The 18,278-nt window shown below is 35.7% G+C and overlaps 1 protein-coding gene across 25 annotated transcripts in view; it reads right to left on the bottom strand.

Moving 5' to 3' along the window:
• The window catches only part of SNAP91 (synaptosome associated protein 91), a 156,643-nt gene that overhangs the window by 90,272 nt on the left and 48,093 nt on the right, over window positions 1-18,278 (bottom strand). For all 25 annotated transcript variants that reach the window (XM_032275372.1, XM_032275380.1, XM_032275385.1 and 22 more), the window contains 3 exons: window positions 16,205-16,298; window positions 15,035-15,146; window positions 551-657 (listed from right to left, as the gene is read on the bottom strand). In XM_032275372.1, coding sequence (XP_032131263.1) covers window positions 551-657; window positions 15,035-15,146; window positions 16,205-16,298 — 313 coding nt within the window. The remainder of the gene's footprint in view (window positions 1-550; window positions 658-15,034; window positions 15,147-16,204; window positions 16,299-18,278) is intronic.

Genomic DNA, 18,278 nt, shown 5'->3' with positions numbered 1-18,278 from the left:
ATTTCAGGAACACCAACTATATAGTTACATAGGTATTCTAATCAAGTAGAAAAATATATCCTTAAGAAACAATTTATAAACTTTATAAAACAAATTATATTTTCTGTTTTATTTTTCATTGTATATAAATCATTGACAAAGTAAGGAAGGTCAAAATTTATGATTTATAATTTACATGCTAAGAAAAATAAACAGTTTTTTCTAAAGGCAAACCTAAAGTTCAATGAAAATAAAGATTTTCTAACAATTAAGATAGCCATTAGGTGGAATGGAGGAATAGACCACCTTGCAAAGCAGCAAATGACCTTATTATCCATGAAACTTTTATTCAAATGCAGAATGATCACCTGATTAGGATGTAGGCATACAGAGTAGAGCTGTGAGTGAGAAGTTGGATGAGACGACTTCCACAGTCACTTCCAACCTTAATATACTGAGGCACTTCCAACCCTAATATGCTGTGGCTCCCTTATACATTCTATTATATACTCCAAATACATGAGCAAATATTTTAAAAATTATATTCCCCACAAAAGTTAATATTACTTACCTCTGCAACCTTGAGAAATTCAGACACTCGTGTCATTCTAGTTAGAAATCGTTTGTAAATTTCTAGAGCATCTTTACATTGTCCTTTCTTCATTTCAAAAAACTTTTCTAGAAAAGATAAAGAGGAAAGCAATTTGAAAAGAGTAATATATTCTATTTTTTTTCTAAGCTTATGTTAAGATTACTGCTTAAAACTTAATGTTTGAATCAAAACACTTGGCAGTAAAACTTACATGAGGTATTAAGGCACCTAAACAAAGGGAACCTCAATAGATTAGGAAAAGTGTTACGTTCCAAGATAATCATCTGTCTCAATAAAAAAAATTTAAATAATGAGAACTGAACTAAAGTAGAATATATGAACTGCCACAACTGGTTAAATTCATGTTCCATATATCCCAATATCCTGTCTTAGAAAATAGCAGCAAATTCTTTCTGATGATAATCTCAAAATTTATGACTGCATTCTACAGAATCCTTATTTTCTTATTAGCTCACTATAAACTAATAATCTATAAATTATAATAAAATAATCAATAAACCTTCCTGAATTAAAGAACTCTTTAAGTTTTCTACACTAAGTTGATACTTACTTTTATTGGCCATAAATTATTTCTTTCAAACATTATGATGTGGCTTTTATTTATAAAACTGTAGGGTTTTGTGAAATACCTTTGTTTTACTATATCCTTCATGACTTTCTAGTCTGTATTTATGTTCTCTTTTTCAGTCTTTAGTTTTCAAGACAGAAAAACAGCAGCTCATTTTGCTGTGCTCTTTCACACTCCCAAGACTAGAATTCAGTCATTAGGGAACTACAGCTCCAATACACTTGCAATATGAGAATATATTTATTTCCATACATGCTTTGAAGAAAACCTGTACTTCATTAGTGTTTTAATCAGTTATTTATTTATCATTCATTCAATAATAATTGACATTGCAGATGGAGACACAGCAGGCTATGTCTGTCTAAAGCAGTTCCCAGGCAACTCTGGATTATATCTGATGGCTCAGCATGTGCCATCAGGTTCATTATTTTGTATTTGCACATGGTTCAATATATGGTATTTTTATATTTTCTCATACTTGAGAGTTATTTCATTCAGCATGTAATTTTACTTCCTCAAAAGTGTTTTTAATTTTCTCAAGGAAAGTTTAATAATATATAATTACACAAAGAACTAATTATCAAGAGCAGTTACTCATTACCTTCTGTTGACAGTCTTTGGGTAATTTTACTTTTAACATGGACCTCCGCTGTAGGGTATGTAAGGGAAGCAAAAAGATGAAGAAGACAAATACATACTGTTTTCTACTTGCTAGGAGTTTAGAGAAAAGAGAGTCTTTTAAAAAAAAATGACCAAATCTAAGGATACTTTCTTTATCTACTCTGTCCTGTTTTCTAATGCAATGGATAAACTCATGGTGCTATAAGAGGAAAATCTTTTCTTGTTAAGAAATTTGAAAATAAGGATTTATTCTGATAAAATATACTTTTTGTTCTCTCTTTCTAAAACAATCTTTATATAAATAATTTCTTTCAAATATCCAAATTCAAATTACTTCTCTTTAGTATAATCTGAGTTTATATCATTGCATCTGCTCTTCAGCAATAATACAAAAAAAAAAAAAAATCAACTGGAATATCTCAATTTCCTTTTAAAACCAGTGACCAAAATTTTAACGAAGTTTTTTCTGTCTCCTCTGGATACTTTCAAAATTGTATCTTTCATGATAATTTAGGACTCAGCAATAGCAGTTGATCATTGTGGATCTGGGGTATAATTTCATAATTGCTTCTATAATAGTAGCATCAACACAGAAAGGCAACATGTACTATTTCACTGACATAGGCATAGCTATGAGGCTCTCCTGTCCAGACCAGTGCAGGGCCTAGGGAAATCAGCACTTTTTTTTTTTTTTTTGAGACGAAGTCTCACACTGTCACCAGGACTGGAGTGCAATGGCGCGATCTCGACTCACTGCAACTGCTGCCTCCCGGGTTCAAGTGGTTCTATAGCCTCAGTCTCCTGAGTAGCTGGGATTACAGAAGCCTGCACCATGCCTGGCTAATTTTTTGTAGTTTTAGTAGAGACGGGGGTTTCACTATGTTGGCCAGGCTGGTCTCGAACTGCTGAACTCGTGATCCGCCCACCTCAGCCTCCCAAAGTGCTGGCATTATAGGCGTGAGCCACTGCACCTGGCCGAAATCAGCACTTTTAGAGAGGGAATTGGTCATCCAAAACTGAGCCTCTACTTTTCTTTCACAGTAAGAAAAAATATGTTAATTTTCAATATTTAAAATGATCAAATTTTATGTTTGTAACATGAACCTTTGTAAAGCTGTGATAAATTACCCTTGTCATACTAGTACTAACTTTTGAAGGATAATTGTCCTAGGAAATAAACCAAATAAAAAAATTATCATCTCTGACAGACAAACTGAGAGTTTCTACATAAACTATTACTAATGATCATTAGTCAGGGAGACAGCTGACTTACATGTCAGAGTTTCATTGCAGCAATAAAGCATTTGTGAAGAAACATAGCACCAATATTGATTCTAACATTAGATGTAAAGTACTGGTCATGAAGTCCTTGATTAAAATTAACCCACAACATATTTATGAGGTTAACTCCTAGCATTATCTAGTAAACAAATGAAAAACACACCTGCCTCAAAATTTATCAAATAGAGTGAATATGCCAAAATGTGTGAAATCAAAATGCTAGTTTGAGCATCCGTGAGTGGTTCTAATAGAATGATTCCCAAACTGAAGTCCCCAAGCCACCAGGAACAGCATGACTTTGGCCCTTATTAGGAACGCAAATTCTCAGGCCCCACCTCTGACCTGCTGAATTAGAAACTCTGGGTTACAGGTTCAGCAACCTGAGCTTTAATGAGTCCTCCAGATATTCTTAAGGAAAGTCCTTGAACACTGGTTAAAGTACTTTTTCTTCGTCTTCTGCAAACAGACCTTTACTGGAGTGACTGTACACAGGGGAAAGGGACATATCCAACCTTTTTTTTTTTTTTTTTAGAAAAAAGTTTTTTTGAAGAGTAGTTTTAGGTTCACAACAAAATTAAACAGAAGTTACAGAGATTTACCATATTCTCCTTGCCTCTAAGCATGCACAGCCTCCCCCATTATCAACATCTCCCAAAAGAGTACCATACTAGTTACAGCTGATGAACCTACATTGAATGTCATTATCACCCCAAGTCCATAGCATACATTATTGTTCACTCTTGGTGCTGTACATTCTATGGGTTTGGACAGATGTATAATGACATGAATCCATCATTACAGTATCTGTATACAGAGTATTTTCACTGTCCTAAAAATCTAGCCAGGCATGGTGGCTCATGCCTATAATCCCAGTACTGCGGGAGGCTGAGGGCAGGAAGACTGCTTGAAGCCAGGAGTTTGAGACCAGCCTGGGCAACATGGCAAGACCCTACTTCTAAAAAAAAAAAAATTAATTAATCAGGAGTGGTGGTGCGTGCCTGTAATCCCAGCTACTTGGGAGGCTGAGGCAGGAGAATTGCTTGAGCCCAGGAGGTCAAGGCTGCAGTGAGCTGTGCTTGTGCCATTGAACTGCAGTCTGCATGACAGAATGAGACCTTCACTAAACACCAATGATGTTTTATTGTCTTCATAGCTTTGCCTTTTGTATAATGTCAGAGAGCTGAAAACATGCCTTTTCAGACTGGCTTGTTTCACTTAGTAATATGCATTTAAGATGCCTTCATGCATTTTCATGGGTTGATGCCACATCTCCTTTTAGCACTGAATAATTTCTGCATATCTTTGTTGGTGAGGTATCAAAGTCTTTAGCTCATTTTTAATTTGGTTGTTTGTTTTATTATTTTTTAGTTCTAAGAGTACTTTGTATATTTTGGATAACAGTCTTTCATCAGATGTGGTTTTTGCAAATACCATTTTCCGGTGTGTGGCACATTTTACCGTTTTCTTGACACTGTCTTTCACAGAGCAGAAGTTTTTTAATTTTAATGAAGTCCAGCTTGTCATTATTTATTCGATGGATCATGCTGGTGTTGTATGTAAAAAGTCACTACCATTCCCAAGGTCATTTAGGTTTTCTCACATGTTATATTCTAGGATGTTTATAGTTTTGCATTTTACATTTAGGTCTATGATCCATTTTGAGTTAACATTTGTAAAGGGTATAAGGTCTGTGTCCAGGTTACTTTTTTTGGTGTATGAATGTCCAGTTGCTCCAGCAACATTTGTTGAAAAAATGGTCTTTGCTCCTTTATTATAGATCAGGTTCCATTAATATGGGTTGATTTCTTGGCTCTCTATTCTGTTCCACTGGCTTATTTGTCTATTCTTTTGCCAATACAACAATATCTTGATTACATAGCATTATAATAGGTTTTAAAGTGGGATAGGTCAGTCCTTCAACTTTCATCTTCTTCATCAATATTGTCTTAGCTATTTGGGGTCTTTTGCCTGATTAGAATCAGTTTGTCAATATCCACAAGGTAACTTGCTGAAATACTGAATACTATTATAATGAATCTATAGATGATGTTGGAAAGAACTGACATATTCACAATATTGAATCTTCTTATCCATAAACATGGAACATCCCTCCATTTATTAGTTGTTTGATTTCTTTCATAAGAGTTTTATAGTTTTCCTCATATAGATCTTATAGATATTTTGTTATGCTTATACTCAAGTATTTCATTTTAGGGCATGCTGATGTTAATGGCATTGTTTTTAATTTCAAATTCTGCTTATTCATTGCTAGTATATCAGAAAGCAAATGACTTTTGTACACTAACCATTTTTCTTGCACCCATGCTATAATTGCTATAAAAAAAAAGTTCCAGGAATTTTTTTTTTTTGTCGATTCTTTTGTATTTTCTACCATAGATAGTCATACAATCTTGGAACAAAGAAGGTCTTATTTCTCCATCCCAAATATGTATACCTTTCGTTTCCTTTTCTTTTCTTACTTCATTAGCTAGGACTTGCAGTATGATGGTGAAAAGCAGTAGTGAGAGGGGACACTTTGCCTTCTTCCTGATCTTACTGGGAAAGCTTGTAGCTTTTTCACCATTAAATATGATGTTAGCTGTTAAGTTTTTGTACATATTCTTTATCAAGTTGATGAAGTTCCCTTCCATTTCTAGTTCACTGATAATTTTTAACATGAATGGGTGTTGGAGTTCATCAAATGCTTTTCTTGCATCTACTGATATGATCATAAGATTTTTCTCTTTTAGCTTATGGCTAAAAAAGAAGGTTTACAGATTACATTAATTGATTTTCAAATGTTGAGGGCATTTGATTGGCAGATTACATTAACTGATTTTCAAATGTTGAACCAGCTTTGCATACCTGGGTAAATCCCCTTGGTCATGGTTGATAATTCTTTTTATACATTATCGAATTTAATTTGCTAATATTTTGTTGAGGATTTTTCAACTATGTTCATGAGAGATATTGGTCTGTAATTTCCTTTTCTTTCATTTTAAATAAAATTTACTGAGATATTATTTATGTAGAGTATATTATATCCTTTAAACTGCAGATTTTATGTGTCTTGACAGTTGTATGCAACATCAATTACTGTTACAAGCAAGGTACATGTCAGTCCATTTTCTGCTGCTACCAGGGAATACCACACACTAGATAATTTGTTAAGAAAGATTTATTTGGCTCACAGTTCTTATGGTTGGAAGTCCAAGATCAAGGAGCTATATCTGATAAGGACCTTCTTCCTGCATCATGACATGGCAGAAGGTATCACATGGAGAGAGAGTGCATGCCTGAGAAAAGTCACCTCTTAAAAGCTTCACCTCTTAATACCATCACAATCCCAATTAAATTTCAATATGAGTTTTGGAGGGGGCATTCAAACCATAGCAGTGCAGAACATTTTTATCACTCCCAAAAGATTTCTGGTGTCCTTTTGCAGTTCATTCCTTCCTCCACTCTGAACCATGGGTAACCACTGTTCTACTTTCTGTCCCTATAAGTTAGTTTGCATTTTCTAAAATTTTATGTAAATAGCATACAATATGTACTCTCTTTTCTTTGGCTTCTTTCAAGCTAATGATTTTGAAATTCACTTGTTATTACATAAATATAATAGCTCATTCCTTTTATTGTTGAGTAGCATTGTATAATATGTATACAACTTATTTTGTTTATCTATGTACCTATTAATGACTATTTAGTTTCTTTGTGGGTTTTTTGCTATTATGAACATTTTTGAACATTCATGTATTAGTCTTTGTATGGATACTTATTTTTATTTCTATTGGGTAAGCATCCTAGGAATGGATCATAAGTTAGGTGACTGTTTAATCTTTTAAGTAAAACAATAATGCAAAATGGTCAAACAATTTGACATTTTACCAAGAGGTATCTCACTGTGATTTTAGTTTACATTTCCTCAGTAACTGAAGACATTGAGAATCTTTTTGTATGCTTCTTAGCCATTTAGTATCTTCTTTTATAAAGTGCCTGTTCAAATCTTTTGTACATTATGAAAATTGAGTTGTCTTGATTACTGAGTTCTTTATATATTCTTGATAGAAGTCCTTAATTTATTCTTAATAATGTCTTTTGAGGAGCATTAGTACTTCTGATGAAGTCCAACTTGTTAACTTTCTCTTTTATAGTTCACGTTTTCTGTATTTCACTTAAGAAATCTTTGCCTAGTCCTTGTTTTTTTCTAGAAACTTTATAATTTTAACTTTTATATTTAAGTCAATAATTCTTTTGATTTCACTTTTAGGCCTGCTATGAGGTATGTTCTCTACTACTGAATAACAAATTACTCCAAAATTTAGCAGTTAAAAGCAACAAATAAATTTCTGGTCTCACACAGCTTATAAAAGTCAGGAGTTTGGAAGAGGCTTAGCTCAATGATTCTGGCTCAAGACCTCATGAGGTTATAGTCAAATTGCTGGTCATGGCTGCAGCCCTCAGTAGTCTGCATGGGGCCAAAGGGTCTGCATGCAGCGTGGCTCACTCACATGCCTGTTGACAGAAGGTCTCAGTTTCTTGCTGTATGGAACTCTACAAGACTGAGTATCCTCACAACTTTGCTGCTGGCTTTACCTAGAGCAAATGATCTAAGCAAGAACTAGTGAGGAAGACATCAGGGTGTCTCTTATAGCTCAGTGTCAAAGCTTCATACCATTGCTTCAGCTTGACTCTATTCATTAGAAATGAGTCTATAGGTCCATCCCACATTCAAAATGATAGGAGTTAATTTATATCTTTTTTTTTTTTTTGAGGTGGAGTCTCACTTTGTTGCCCAGACTGGAGTGCAGTAGCATAATCTCGGCTCACTGCAACCTCTGCCTCCTGGGTTCAAGTGGTTCTCCTGCCTCAGCCTTCCTAGTAGCTGGGATTACAGGCATGTGCCACCATGCCCAGCTAAATTTTTAAATATATTTTTAGTAGAGATGGGGTTTCACCATGTTGGCCAGGCTGGTCTTGAACTCCTGACCTAGCACATGAATGTTCCAAAATGTTCATAATAGCAGGAAAAAAAACAACCCATAAAGAAACTAAATATTCATTAATAGGTACATAGATAAACAACATAAGATATATACGTATTACACAATACCACCTCAAGTGATCTACCCACCTTGGCCTCCCAAAGTGCTGGGATTACAAGTGTGAGCCACCGCACCCAGCCAATTTATACCTTTATAAAGGATGAGTTTCAAAGAATCTGTAGGTATAGTTTGAACAACCAACCAATTGAGATAAAGTTCAAAATTTCTTTCTTTCCCATGTGGATATCCAGTTGTTCTGCTATGATTTGTTGAAAAGATTTTTTACCCTGTAGCTGGCACTGAGTTCTACTTTCTTTTCCAGATGACTATTATTCATGATTATACTTCAAAAGCAAACTATATTTTTTTAAAAATCAAGCCTATAGAAAAAGGTTATTAAAAATACATAAATGCAAAATTCAAATGATGGTATTAATGCTAATAATATACGTTCTGTTAGTTTGCATTTTCAATTTGCAATTGCAATAGTTAATACAATCTTAGGACATTAATGTTGAAAGACATCTAAGATATTACCTAATTTACCTCAGTTGTTTTATGAATATTGATGCAGAAGAGTTAGGAGACTAAATGAATGGTTTAGGACATAATACAAGCTACAGGCAGATCTGACAGTATTAGCTATTTAATATCCTGACTTGGTAATCTAATACTCAAATTAATCTTTTTTTTTTTTTTTTTTTTTTTGAGATGGAGTCTCACTCTGTTGCCCAGGCTAGAGTGCAGTGGCACGATCTCAGCTCATTGCAACCTCCACCTCCTGGGTTCAAGCGATTCTCCTGCCTCAGTCTCCTGAGTAGCTGGGATTACAGGTGCCTGCCACCATACCTGGCTAATTTTTGTATTTTTAGTAGAGACGGGGTTTCACCATGTTTGCTAGGCTGGTCTGGAACTCCTGACCTCAAGTGGTCTGCTCCCCCTTGGCCTCCCAAAGTGCTGGGATTACAGGTGTGAACCACTGCACCCAGCCAATTTCCTTTTCTTATAATGTCTTTGGTTTTGATGTTAAGGTAATGCTGGTCTCAGAAAAGGAGTTAAGAAGAATCTTCTGTATTTCTATGTCCTGAAAGAGATTGTAAAGAATTGATTTAATTTCTCACTTAAATGCTTGGTAGAATTCACCAGTAAACCCATGTGGGCCTGATGTTTTTTGTTTTCAAAGGTTATTAATTATTGACTAAGTATCTTTAATAGATATAGTCCTACCCAGGTTGTCTATTTCCTCTTGTGTGAGTTTAGATAGATTATATCTTTCAAGGAGTTGGTCCATTTCATCTAGGTTATCAAATTTATGGGTATAGAGTCTGTTCATAATATTCCCTTATCTTTTTAATGTCCATAGGATCTGTAGTGGTGTCCCTTCTTTAATTTCTATTATCAGTAATTTGTGTCCTCTTTTTTTCTTAGTCTGGCTAGAGACTTACTGATTTTATTGATGTTTTCAAAGAACCAGTTTTTGGTTTCATCATTTTTTTCTCTTGATTTCCTGTTTTCAATTTCATTGATTTGTGCTCTAATTTTTATTATTTCTTTTCTTCCATTTACTTTGGTTAATTTGCTTTTCTTTTTCTTGTTTCCCAAGGTGGAAGTTTAGGTGACTGATTTTAGATCTTTCTTCTTTTCTAGTACATGCATTCAATACTATAAATTTCCTGTAAGCACTGCTTTCAATGCATCCTACACATTTGATAAGGTGTATTTTCAGTGTAATTTAGTTCAAAATATTCTTAGATTTCTCTTGATCTTTCTTCTTTGACTCATGTGTTATTTAGAAGTGTGTTGTTTAATCTCCACCTATTCTGAGATTTTCCAGTTATTTTTGTTATTATTTTTAGTTTAATTCCATTGTGGTCTGAGAGCAGATGGCTGTTATGATTTCTATTATTTTAAGTTTGTCAAGATGTATTTTATGGCTCAGATTGTGGTCTCTATTGGTGAATGTTCCACGCAAACTTGAGAAGAATGTGCCTTTTGCTATTTTTACATCAAGTAGTCTTATGCCCATTATATCCAGTTGATGGTGTTGTTGAATTCAACTTCATCCCTACTGATTTTCTGCCTTCTGAATCTGTCTATTACTTACAGAAGGGTGCTGTAGTTCCACCTCTACAAGTATATTCATCTATTTGTCCTTGCAGTTCTAGCAGTTTTTGCCATACATAGTTTTTGATTATCTGCTGTTAGGTGCATACATATTAATGACTGTTGTGTCTGTTTGAAAAATTGATCCCTTTATCATTATGTAATGTCCATCTTTGCCTTTGATAACTGTACCTGCTTTGAAGTCTGCCATGTCTGAAATTAATATAGCTACTCTTGCTTTCTTTTGATTAGTGTTAGCATGGTATATTTATCTCCATCTCTCTACTCTTAATTTACGTGTGTCTTTATATTTAAAGTTGATTTCCTATAGACAACATATAGTTGGGTCTTGTTTTTAGATCTACTCTGGTAGTCTCTGTCTTTTAATAGATGCATTTAGACCATTGAGGTTAAAGTGATTTTTGGTATAGCTGGATTAGTATCTACCATTATTTGTTACTATTTTCTATTGTTGCCTTTGTCTTTGTTCCTATTTTTGTCTTCCACTCTTTTTCTACCCTTTGTGGTTTTAAATGAGCATTTGATATGATTCCATTTTCTCTCCTTTCTTAACATATTAATTAGACTTCTTTTTTACTTTTCTAGTTATTGCCCTAGAGTTTGCTATGTACATTTACAACTAATCCAAGGCCACTTTCAAATAATACCATAGTGCTTCACTAATAGTGTATCTTATCATAATAAAACATCCAAATTCCTCCCTATTATCCCTTGTATTATTGTGGTCATTCATTTCACCTACATATAAGCATATATATGTATATATTTTATAAATATATAAACATGTTATTGCTATTACTATTTTGAACAAACTGTTATCTGTCAGAACAACTACTGAGAATAAGGGAAATAAAAGTTTTTATTTTACCTTCACTCACTTTTCTTTTGATATTCTTCCTTTCTTTATGTAGACTCAAGTTTCTGGCCCATATAATTTTCCTTATCTCTACAGAACTTCTTTTAGCATTTTTTGCAATGCAGATCTGCTGGCAATAAATTCTTTCCATTTTTGTTTGACTGAGAAAGTCTTTATTTCTCTCTCACTTTTAAAGACTGTTTCACAGGGTGAAGAACTTTAGGTTAGTGGGTTGTCTCAACACTAAATATTTCACTGCATTCCCTTCTTGTTTGCATGGTTTGTGAGGTGAAGTCATACATAATCCTTATTTTTGCTCCTCCATAGACAAGGTGTTTTTTCCCTCTGGGTTTTTCATGATTTCTTTCTTCATCTTTGATTTTCAATAGTTTGAAAATTATATGACTCACAGTAGTTTTAGGGGCATTTATTCTACTTGGTGCTCTCTGAGCTTCCTGGATATGTGGTTTGATGTCTGACATTAATTTGGGTAAATTCTGTCATTATTATTTCAAATATTTCTTCTGTTCCTTTCTCTGTTTTCCTTCTAGTATTCCATTATATATATATGACACCTTTTGTTGTTGTCCCACAGTCTTACTCTGTTCTGCCATTTTTTTTTCATCTTTGTTCTCTTTGCTTTGTAGTTTTGGGGGTTTCTACTGATATATCAGCAAGCTTAATGATTGTTTCCTCAGCCATGTTCTGTTTGTTAAAAGCCCATCAAAGACATTCTTCATTTCCGTTACAGTGATTCTGATCTCTACTACTTCTTGTTAGTTCTTTTTTAGGATTTCCATCTCTCTGCTTACATTGCCTATCCGTTCTTGCATGCTGCCTACTTTATCCATTGGAGCCCTTAGCCTATTAATCATAATTGCTTTAAATTCCCAGTCTGATCATTTCATCATCCCTGCCATGTCTGGTTCTGATGCTTGCTCTATCTTTTCAAATGTTTTATTGTCATTTAGTATTACTTGTAATTTTTTCTTGATAGCTGTAGACGATGTACCAGGTAAAAGATACTGCTGTAAACAGGTCTTTATTAATGTGGTGTTAAGGTGGGGGAAGGGCAAGTGTTCCATAGTCCTGTGTTTAGGTCTCACTTTTTAGTGAGACTCTGGTTAAGTAGTATCTCCTTAAGGACAAGAGTGCTCTGGCATATTTCAAAATGGTTCTTTTTCTCCTCCCTGTCCTGGAAGCACAAGGAAATTTTCCTCTAATATTTACTATAGGAGCCTAGTTGAGCTCCTGGAGTTAAACAAAAGTGTGGTGCTCCCTATGACTGGGTTCCCTGGGAGTTTTAAATTCTCCAACTTGGCCATATTGAGCCTACAACAATTTATTGATTACAGTTCAAATATTCCTACTTCAGCACCAGTTCCTGTGGCAGTTTTACACTCATAAGTCTCTGTTCCAGTAATCCATGACTTCTTGTACTTGCCTGTCTCTCCAATCTTGGGCGCAGAGGTTTTTCCTATGTCTTCACTTCTCTTGTGGATCCCAGAAGGACTGTTACTGTTGATTTTTCAGTCTATTATTTCAGCTTCGTACTTATTTTTAGGACAAAGTGGTGACTTCTAAGCTCCTTCCATGTGGAACTGAAAATCGTAAGTCAGCTTTATCTGCCCAGGCTGTTCAGGGACACTGACTCTAAGCTTGTTCTACTCCTTGGGTCCCAATATGTCACTATATGTTCTAGCAATCTGAGTGGAGGCTTTATGATGATTAAGTTATAAAAGGAAATCAGGTACAGTGAATGCAAAAGACTATCTGTGGTTATATCTTCAGTTTTCTGAATGCATAGTTTGAGTAGATATACTTTAAAACTAGTAGAATCCACACTGTTTTCCTGATTTCTGCAAAGATATGGGGGTAGAAATGCCATCATATCCTCAGTATACTTGCATATTTGGTTTCTGAAAAGATGTATGTATTTGAGGATAACAGTAGATTATAAACTTAATTGGGTAATAGCTGCTAATGTGCAGATTTCCAGATGTATTCTTATTTACCAGAAAAAAATCAATGGAGACCCTGGAACCTCACAGGAAGCTATGGAACTAGGTAATGCTTTTATCTCTACTTAAATAGGCAGAAACCATCAGAAGTCGTTTTCTGTCATCTAGCAGAGATGTCTTTATAGCCTCACTGTCTCATTTCAGGGATATCAACCTATTTGTCTATCATACTCACATAGGATATCATCTGGATGACATAAGGTTGATTGTATGTAGTGGGCAAAAATTGAAGGTTCTAGTTGCCTTGATAAGTCACATGCATGTCAAAGTATGGGAGGCAGAATCTATGAAAATTCAGAGACCTGCCGCCTCAATGAAGTTTCTAAGGGCCCCAAAGTCTGAGCATTTCAGAGAAATCCCTTCAATGTAAAAAACAAATTTTGCACCTTGCACTCTTTATAACTAAAAAGAGGCAGAAGTCTGCTGAGCTGCTTCAGTGACAACATAGAGGACATGTGCATGTGCTGCTCTAAGCAAAGCATCTGTATGGTGTCACATGACAGTCGGGCCCAGATTAAGGCAAGACTCTACAACTGCTCCAAACAAAGCCACATGGGGCTCTGTTTCAGCAGATGTAAAGGTATTCAAAGTGTATCTTGTAGATTCGAATGCTGTAAAGTGTCTCTGGTACACTCCAATACAGGCCTCCAGTGCTTTGGAATAGAGCCATGTCTTCTTCACACAGTAGCGCAGTAACTAATCTCCTTTGGAAAAACTGCTCTTGGTTTACTTTTACCTCAGTTTGCCTTGGTTTATTTTTACCTACCTTTTACTTTTAGAGACTTAAATTTTGACCAAAGAACATCAAATGATCATCAGACCTAAAGTGGGTGTTTCTAATGTACCAAACAATAAAGTTGGACAAGCGCAATTATAATACTCCATTAACAAACAGAAGTGGTCTATAAGAGGTAAGCCACAAGCAGGCTGTGAATAAGCAGGTAGACTGTATGAACAGATGGTTCATATTACCAGTGCATGTACTCTTTTTCTTTCTCATTTCTCCCTCAAATTATACCCATGGACTCTGGGGGAATTCTCTATCACCAGCTGACTGAGGAAGAAAACATTCAAATTTGATTTAGAGATGGTTCCTCATGTTGGCACCAGCTGGAAGTGATTAGCTGAATAATATCCCCACAAAGAGGTGGCCTTGACATAGAAAGAAATCTTCACTGTGAGTCAAATTTCCAGCAATACATCTATCTAATTTTCCACTTTATGCTAAAGAAAAAATGGCAAGACACATTGAACTACACGAAATTATATGTAGCAACTAACTGCTGGCCTGGATAATAAGGTACAGTACTTGAAAAAAATAAAACTGGAGGATTAGTGACAAGGAGGTCTCGAGAAAAGGTGATGGATGGGCCTCTCAGAATGGACAGAGAGCATGACACTATCTTCATCCCATTTGAATAAAAACCGAAGGGCATATCCCACAAAAAAGCTCTTGCTAATCAAAGGGCTAAGAGAATTCTACAGGAAGTAGACATGATATCAGAAATGGAGGTTATGAATAGGCTAAACAGCATGGGCTTCCCATCACCAAAGCTTATATGCTTATCATCAATGCTGAGTCCTTGGTTGGCCAACACACGGATCAACACTGAACTTTCATCACAACACGGTAGTCTAGGAAGACCAGCCATCTACCAAGTAACAGGTTGAGGATTAATTCCTTTTACTAGGGTGGCTAGCAGCAATCTGTCTACACTGTGATTAGCACCCAGTTATCCTAGATATGGATTTATCATCTCTGCCCATATTGTCCTGCTAGTACCAGCATCTATGAACTTACTCACTGTCAGGGTATTCCACACAACATTGCCTGCCAAGAAGTGAGACAATAGACTCATCCCACAGCATTCATCAATGTTACCATGTACTCCATCAGCCTAGACATGTTTCAGTTGTTCCACCTACCAAGTAAGTTAATAACGCCATCATTGTAGCAAGCAAAAAGTTTGATAAGATCTTTGAAAAGAAGCATAAATGCTGCATTTATGACACCATTTGTTAGTTCGTTTGGATGTACCTAGAAAAACAGAAAAATTTAATATTAGCTGCATATCATCAAGTCATAATTTTTCTTGAATCACATTAAAATGTCTCAAGTGAGTACTAAGAAATTCATGAATATTCTACAAATGTTGGTTACTCATTTAGTAACCCTACCAATAACAAAACATGGACTACATGTTTTTGCTTCAATTTAAGACAATGAAGTTAGTCTTATCAATTAAAAGACACATATGTCACCCAGACTGCAGTGCAGTGGCATGATCTCAGCTCACTGCTACCTCCGCTTCCCAGGTTCAAGTGATCCTCCCATTTCAGCCTCCAAAGTGGCTAGGATTACACCACCACACCTGGATAAATTTTTTTATATTTTTAGTAAAGTAAGAGTTTTACCATGTTGGCCAGGCTAGGCTAGTTTCAAAGTCCTGACTCAAGTGATCTGCCCGCCGTGGCCTCCCAAATTCTGGGATTACAGGCATGAGCCACGAATCCCAGCCTGAAGGTTCTTCAAAATTAATCTTTTTATTTTAAGATAACTCTTAAATTTACATGCAGGCGTCAGAAAGAATACAGAAAGATCCCATATATCATTTACCCAGTTTATCTTAATGGTAACATCCTATAAAACTATAGTATAATATCACAACCAGGATATTGACAATGAAACAATTCACTAATTTATCTAAGATTAAACACAATTCTTTGGTGGATAGTGTCATTTAGGCAATCCACATAAAAAAGCAGGTCAAGTTATTTAGCTTCCTGAAGGCACATCTTGGAGATACTTCATTCTGTCAAGTACAATAGGAGGCCACCATCCTGCTCAGAACATGAGGTTCCAAGAATGTACCATTCATATTTTTCCATGACTTATGTAAACACCTGGTAAACTGCTTAGAAAATCAGAGGAACCTAAATAATCTTTCCTGAGCTTAACAGCCTGAACTAAGTATTCATCTAAATGAAGAAGATCTGCAGCTGCTTCCCAAGGAAGTCTTTGGATTTACCTGTACCCATCTTCAAATGAAAGACAATATTGATTGTGTAAGAAGCATTTTCTAGTGAGATACCTACATCGAATTCAAGCAGTGCATCAATTTGTCCCTGTAGTATTGGCATACTCTTTAGTAGCTTTTCAGGAGCCATTGTTCTCATTACACCATCGGCCCTACAATTAAAAAAAAAAATTTCCTTGTATATGGACAATTTAAGACCATATGCATTATTCTAAGCTCTTCCCCCACACTGCCCCATTTTCTTATTAATTCTGAGGGATCAATTTGAGATATTAGAAGGTTGTAGTCATTTTCCCCCTCTATACTTCTTCCTCTTATCTATTCTTATTCCTCAACTGCACAGGTAATGCTTGTTTATTTTCTATCTGTACTGCCCTTAGAAAGAAAACAATCCAGTCTGGATAAAAGAGGCCAGCTGAATTTCTGAATGCATTTTTCTAAATCTATAATAAAGGTAATAGTGTTGAAAAGTATGTTTTCTTTTTTTTTTGAGATAGTCTCACTCTGTCACCCAAATTAGAGTGCAATGCCATGATCACAGCTCTCTGTAATCTTAAACTACTGGGCACAAGTGATTCTCCTGCCTTAGCCTCTTAAGTAGCTGGAACTACAGATGCATGCCACCACACCAGGGTAATTTTTTTAAAAATTGTTTTTGTAAAGATGGGAGTCTCACTATGTTGCCCAAGCTGGTCTTGAACTCCTGAACTCAGGCACTCCTCCCTCCATGATCTACCAAAGTTCTGAGATTATAGGCATGAGACACTTTGCCCAAACAAAATATAAGCTTTCTAAAGAGCCAGGTTTTTTTTCTTTTTTCGAGAAAGAGAAAACATGTCTTGGAAGTTCATTAAACCTATATGACTTGGAGTACAGAGTTTATACTATTAACCATCAAGGGAAGAAAAATGCATGCTGATAAGAACAGTTTTCCCAAACAAAGGTAAGAGTTTAACTACAGAAGATGAGACTGAAGGTTAGTGCTGGTGTCAGAGGCACTGTACCCTGTCTCTACCTATAGGTCTCTTAGGAAGCCCTTATATCCAGTGATGGTGATGGTTGAGGAGCAGCAGTATTGCAGTAGCTGAGGAAAATACCCAGATGATGTGGACATGCTGGATCATGGCAACTTTCAGGGTCTCTCCCACATCAACAGTGGAGAAAGCAACCCAAAGTGTCCATATGTATCCATACAGGAGTGCAGAAGTTTCTAGGAAGGCTATGGACCTACTGCAGAGGTCACAATGCAACTGGGAACATCATCAATGGTTGCACAGTGCCACGTAAGAAGTTAGAGGACGGCATATGAACTAGAATCATCTCTTGTGAGAAAGGGATGAAGGAAAACACCTATTTTTATAAAGCATTCATCTACAATAAATTATTTTGAATAGGCAAGTTGATGTTTTTCACCACCATGGTAAAAAAGTAGCCCAAAGCTAAGGTTAGGTTAGCTATTGCAAAAATAGAGTTACATCTTTTTGTGCAGATTCTTAAGACTAAAAAGTAAAGCTGCTATAGTACCCTGCCATTATTTCAAATGAGTAACAGATATAAGATATGCACAAATGTGTGGCTGAATGCTTCTGACTAGATTACACATATATTTAGAGGGAAATAAATGGTAATTATGGATAAAATTCAAGTGTTTCTGTTTCAATGAGGTTTTCTTAATCAATTGGTAGTATTAACAATTAGTTTGATTACAGTGTGTGTATATGAGTGTGTTTATGCATGTGTTTTCTAGGATGATATTATCTCTCAAAAACAGATCACCACACACAAAGTTCAGATTCACCTCAATCAAAAAACATTTATATAGCTATTGTCTATTTCCCTTCCCTCTCCTCCCCTCTTCTTTCTTTTCCTTTCCTTTTTATAGGGTCTTGGGGACACGGTTGCCTAGGCTGGAGAGCAGTGGTATGAACATAGCTCACTATAGCCTCAGTCTCCTGGGATCAAGTAATCCTGCTGCCTTAGCCTCCCAAGTAGCTGGAACTACAGGCACGCACCACCATGCCTGGCTAATTTGTTTGATTTTTAGTAGAGAGAAAGTCTCACTACATTGCCCAGGCTGGTCTTTAACTCCTGAGCTCAAGTGATCCTCCCCTCTTGGCCTCCCAAAGTGCTGG

This window comes from Sapajus apella, unplaced genomic scaffold (assembly GCF_009761245.1).
Source record: "Sapajus apella isolate SASKATOON/1434 unplaced genomic scaffold, GSC_monkey_1.0 scaffold6, whole genome shotgun sequence".
Classification (NCBI taxonomy): Eukaryota; Metazoa; Chordata; class Mammalia; order Primates; family Cebidae; genus Sapajus; species Sapajus apella.
The sequence above is the reverse complement of the archived record's forward strand: the minus strand, read 5'-3'. Positions and strand labels throughout refer to the sequence as shown.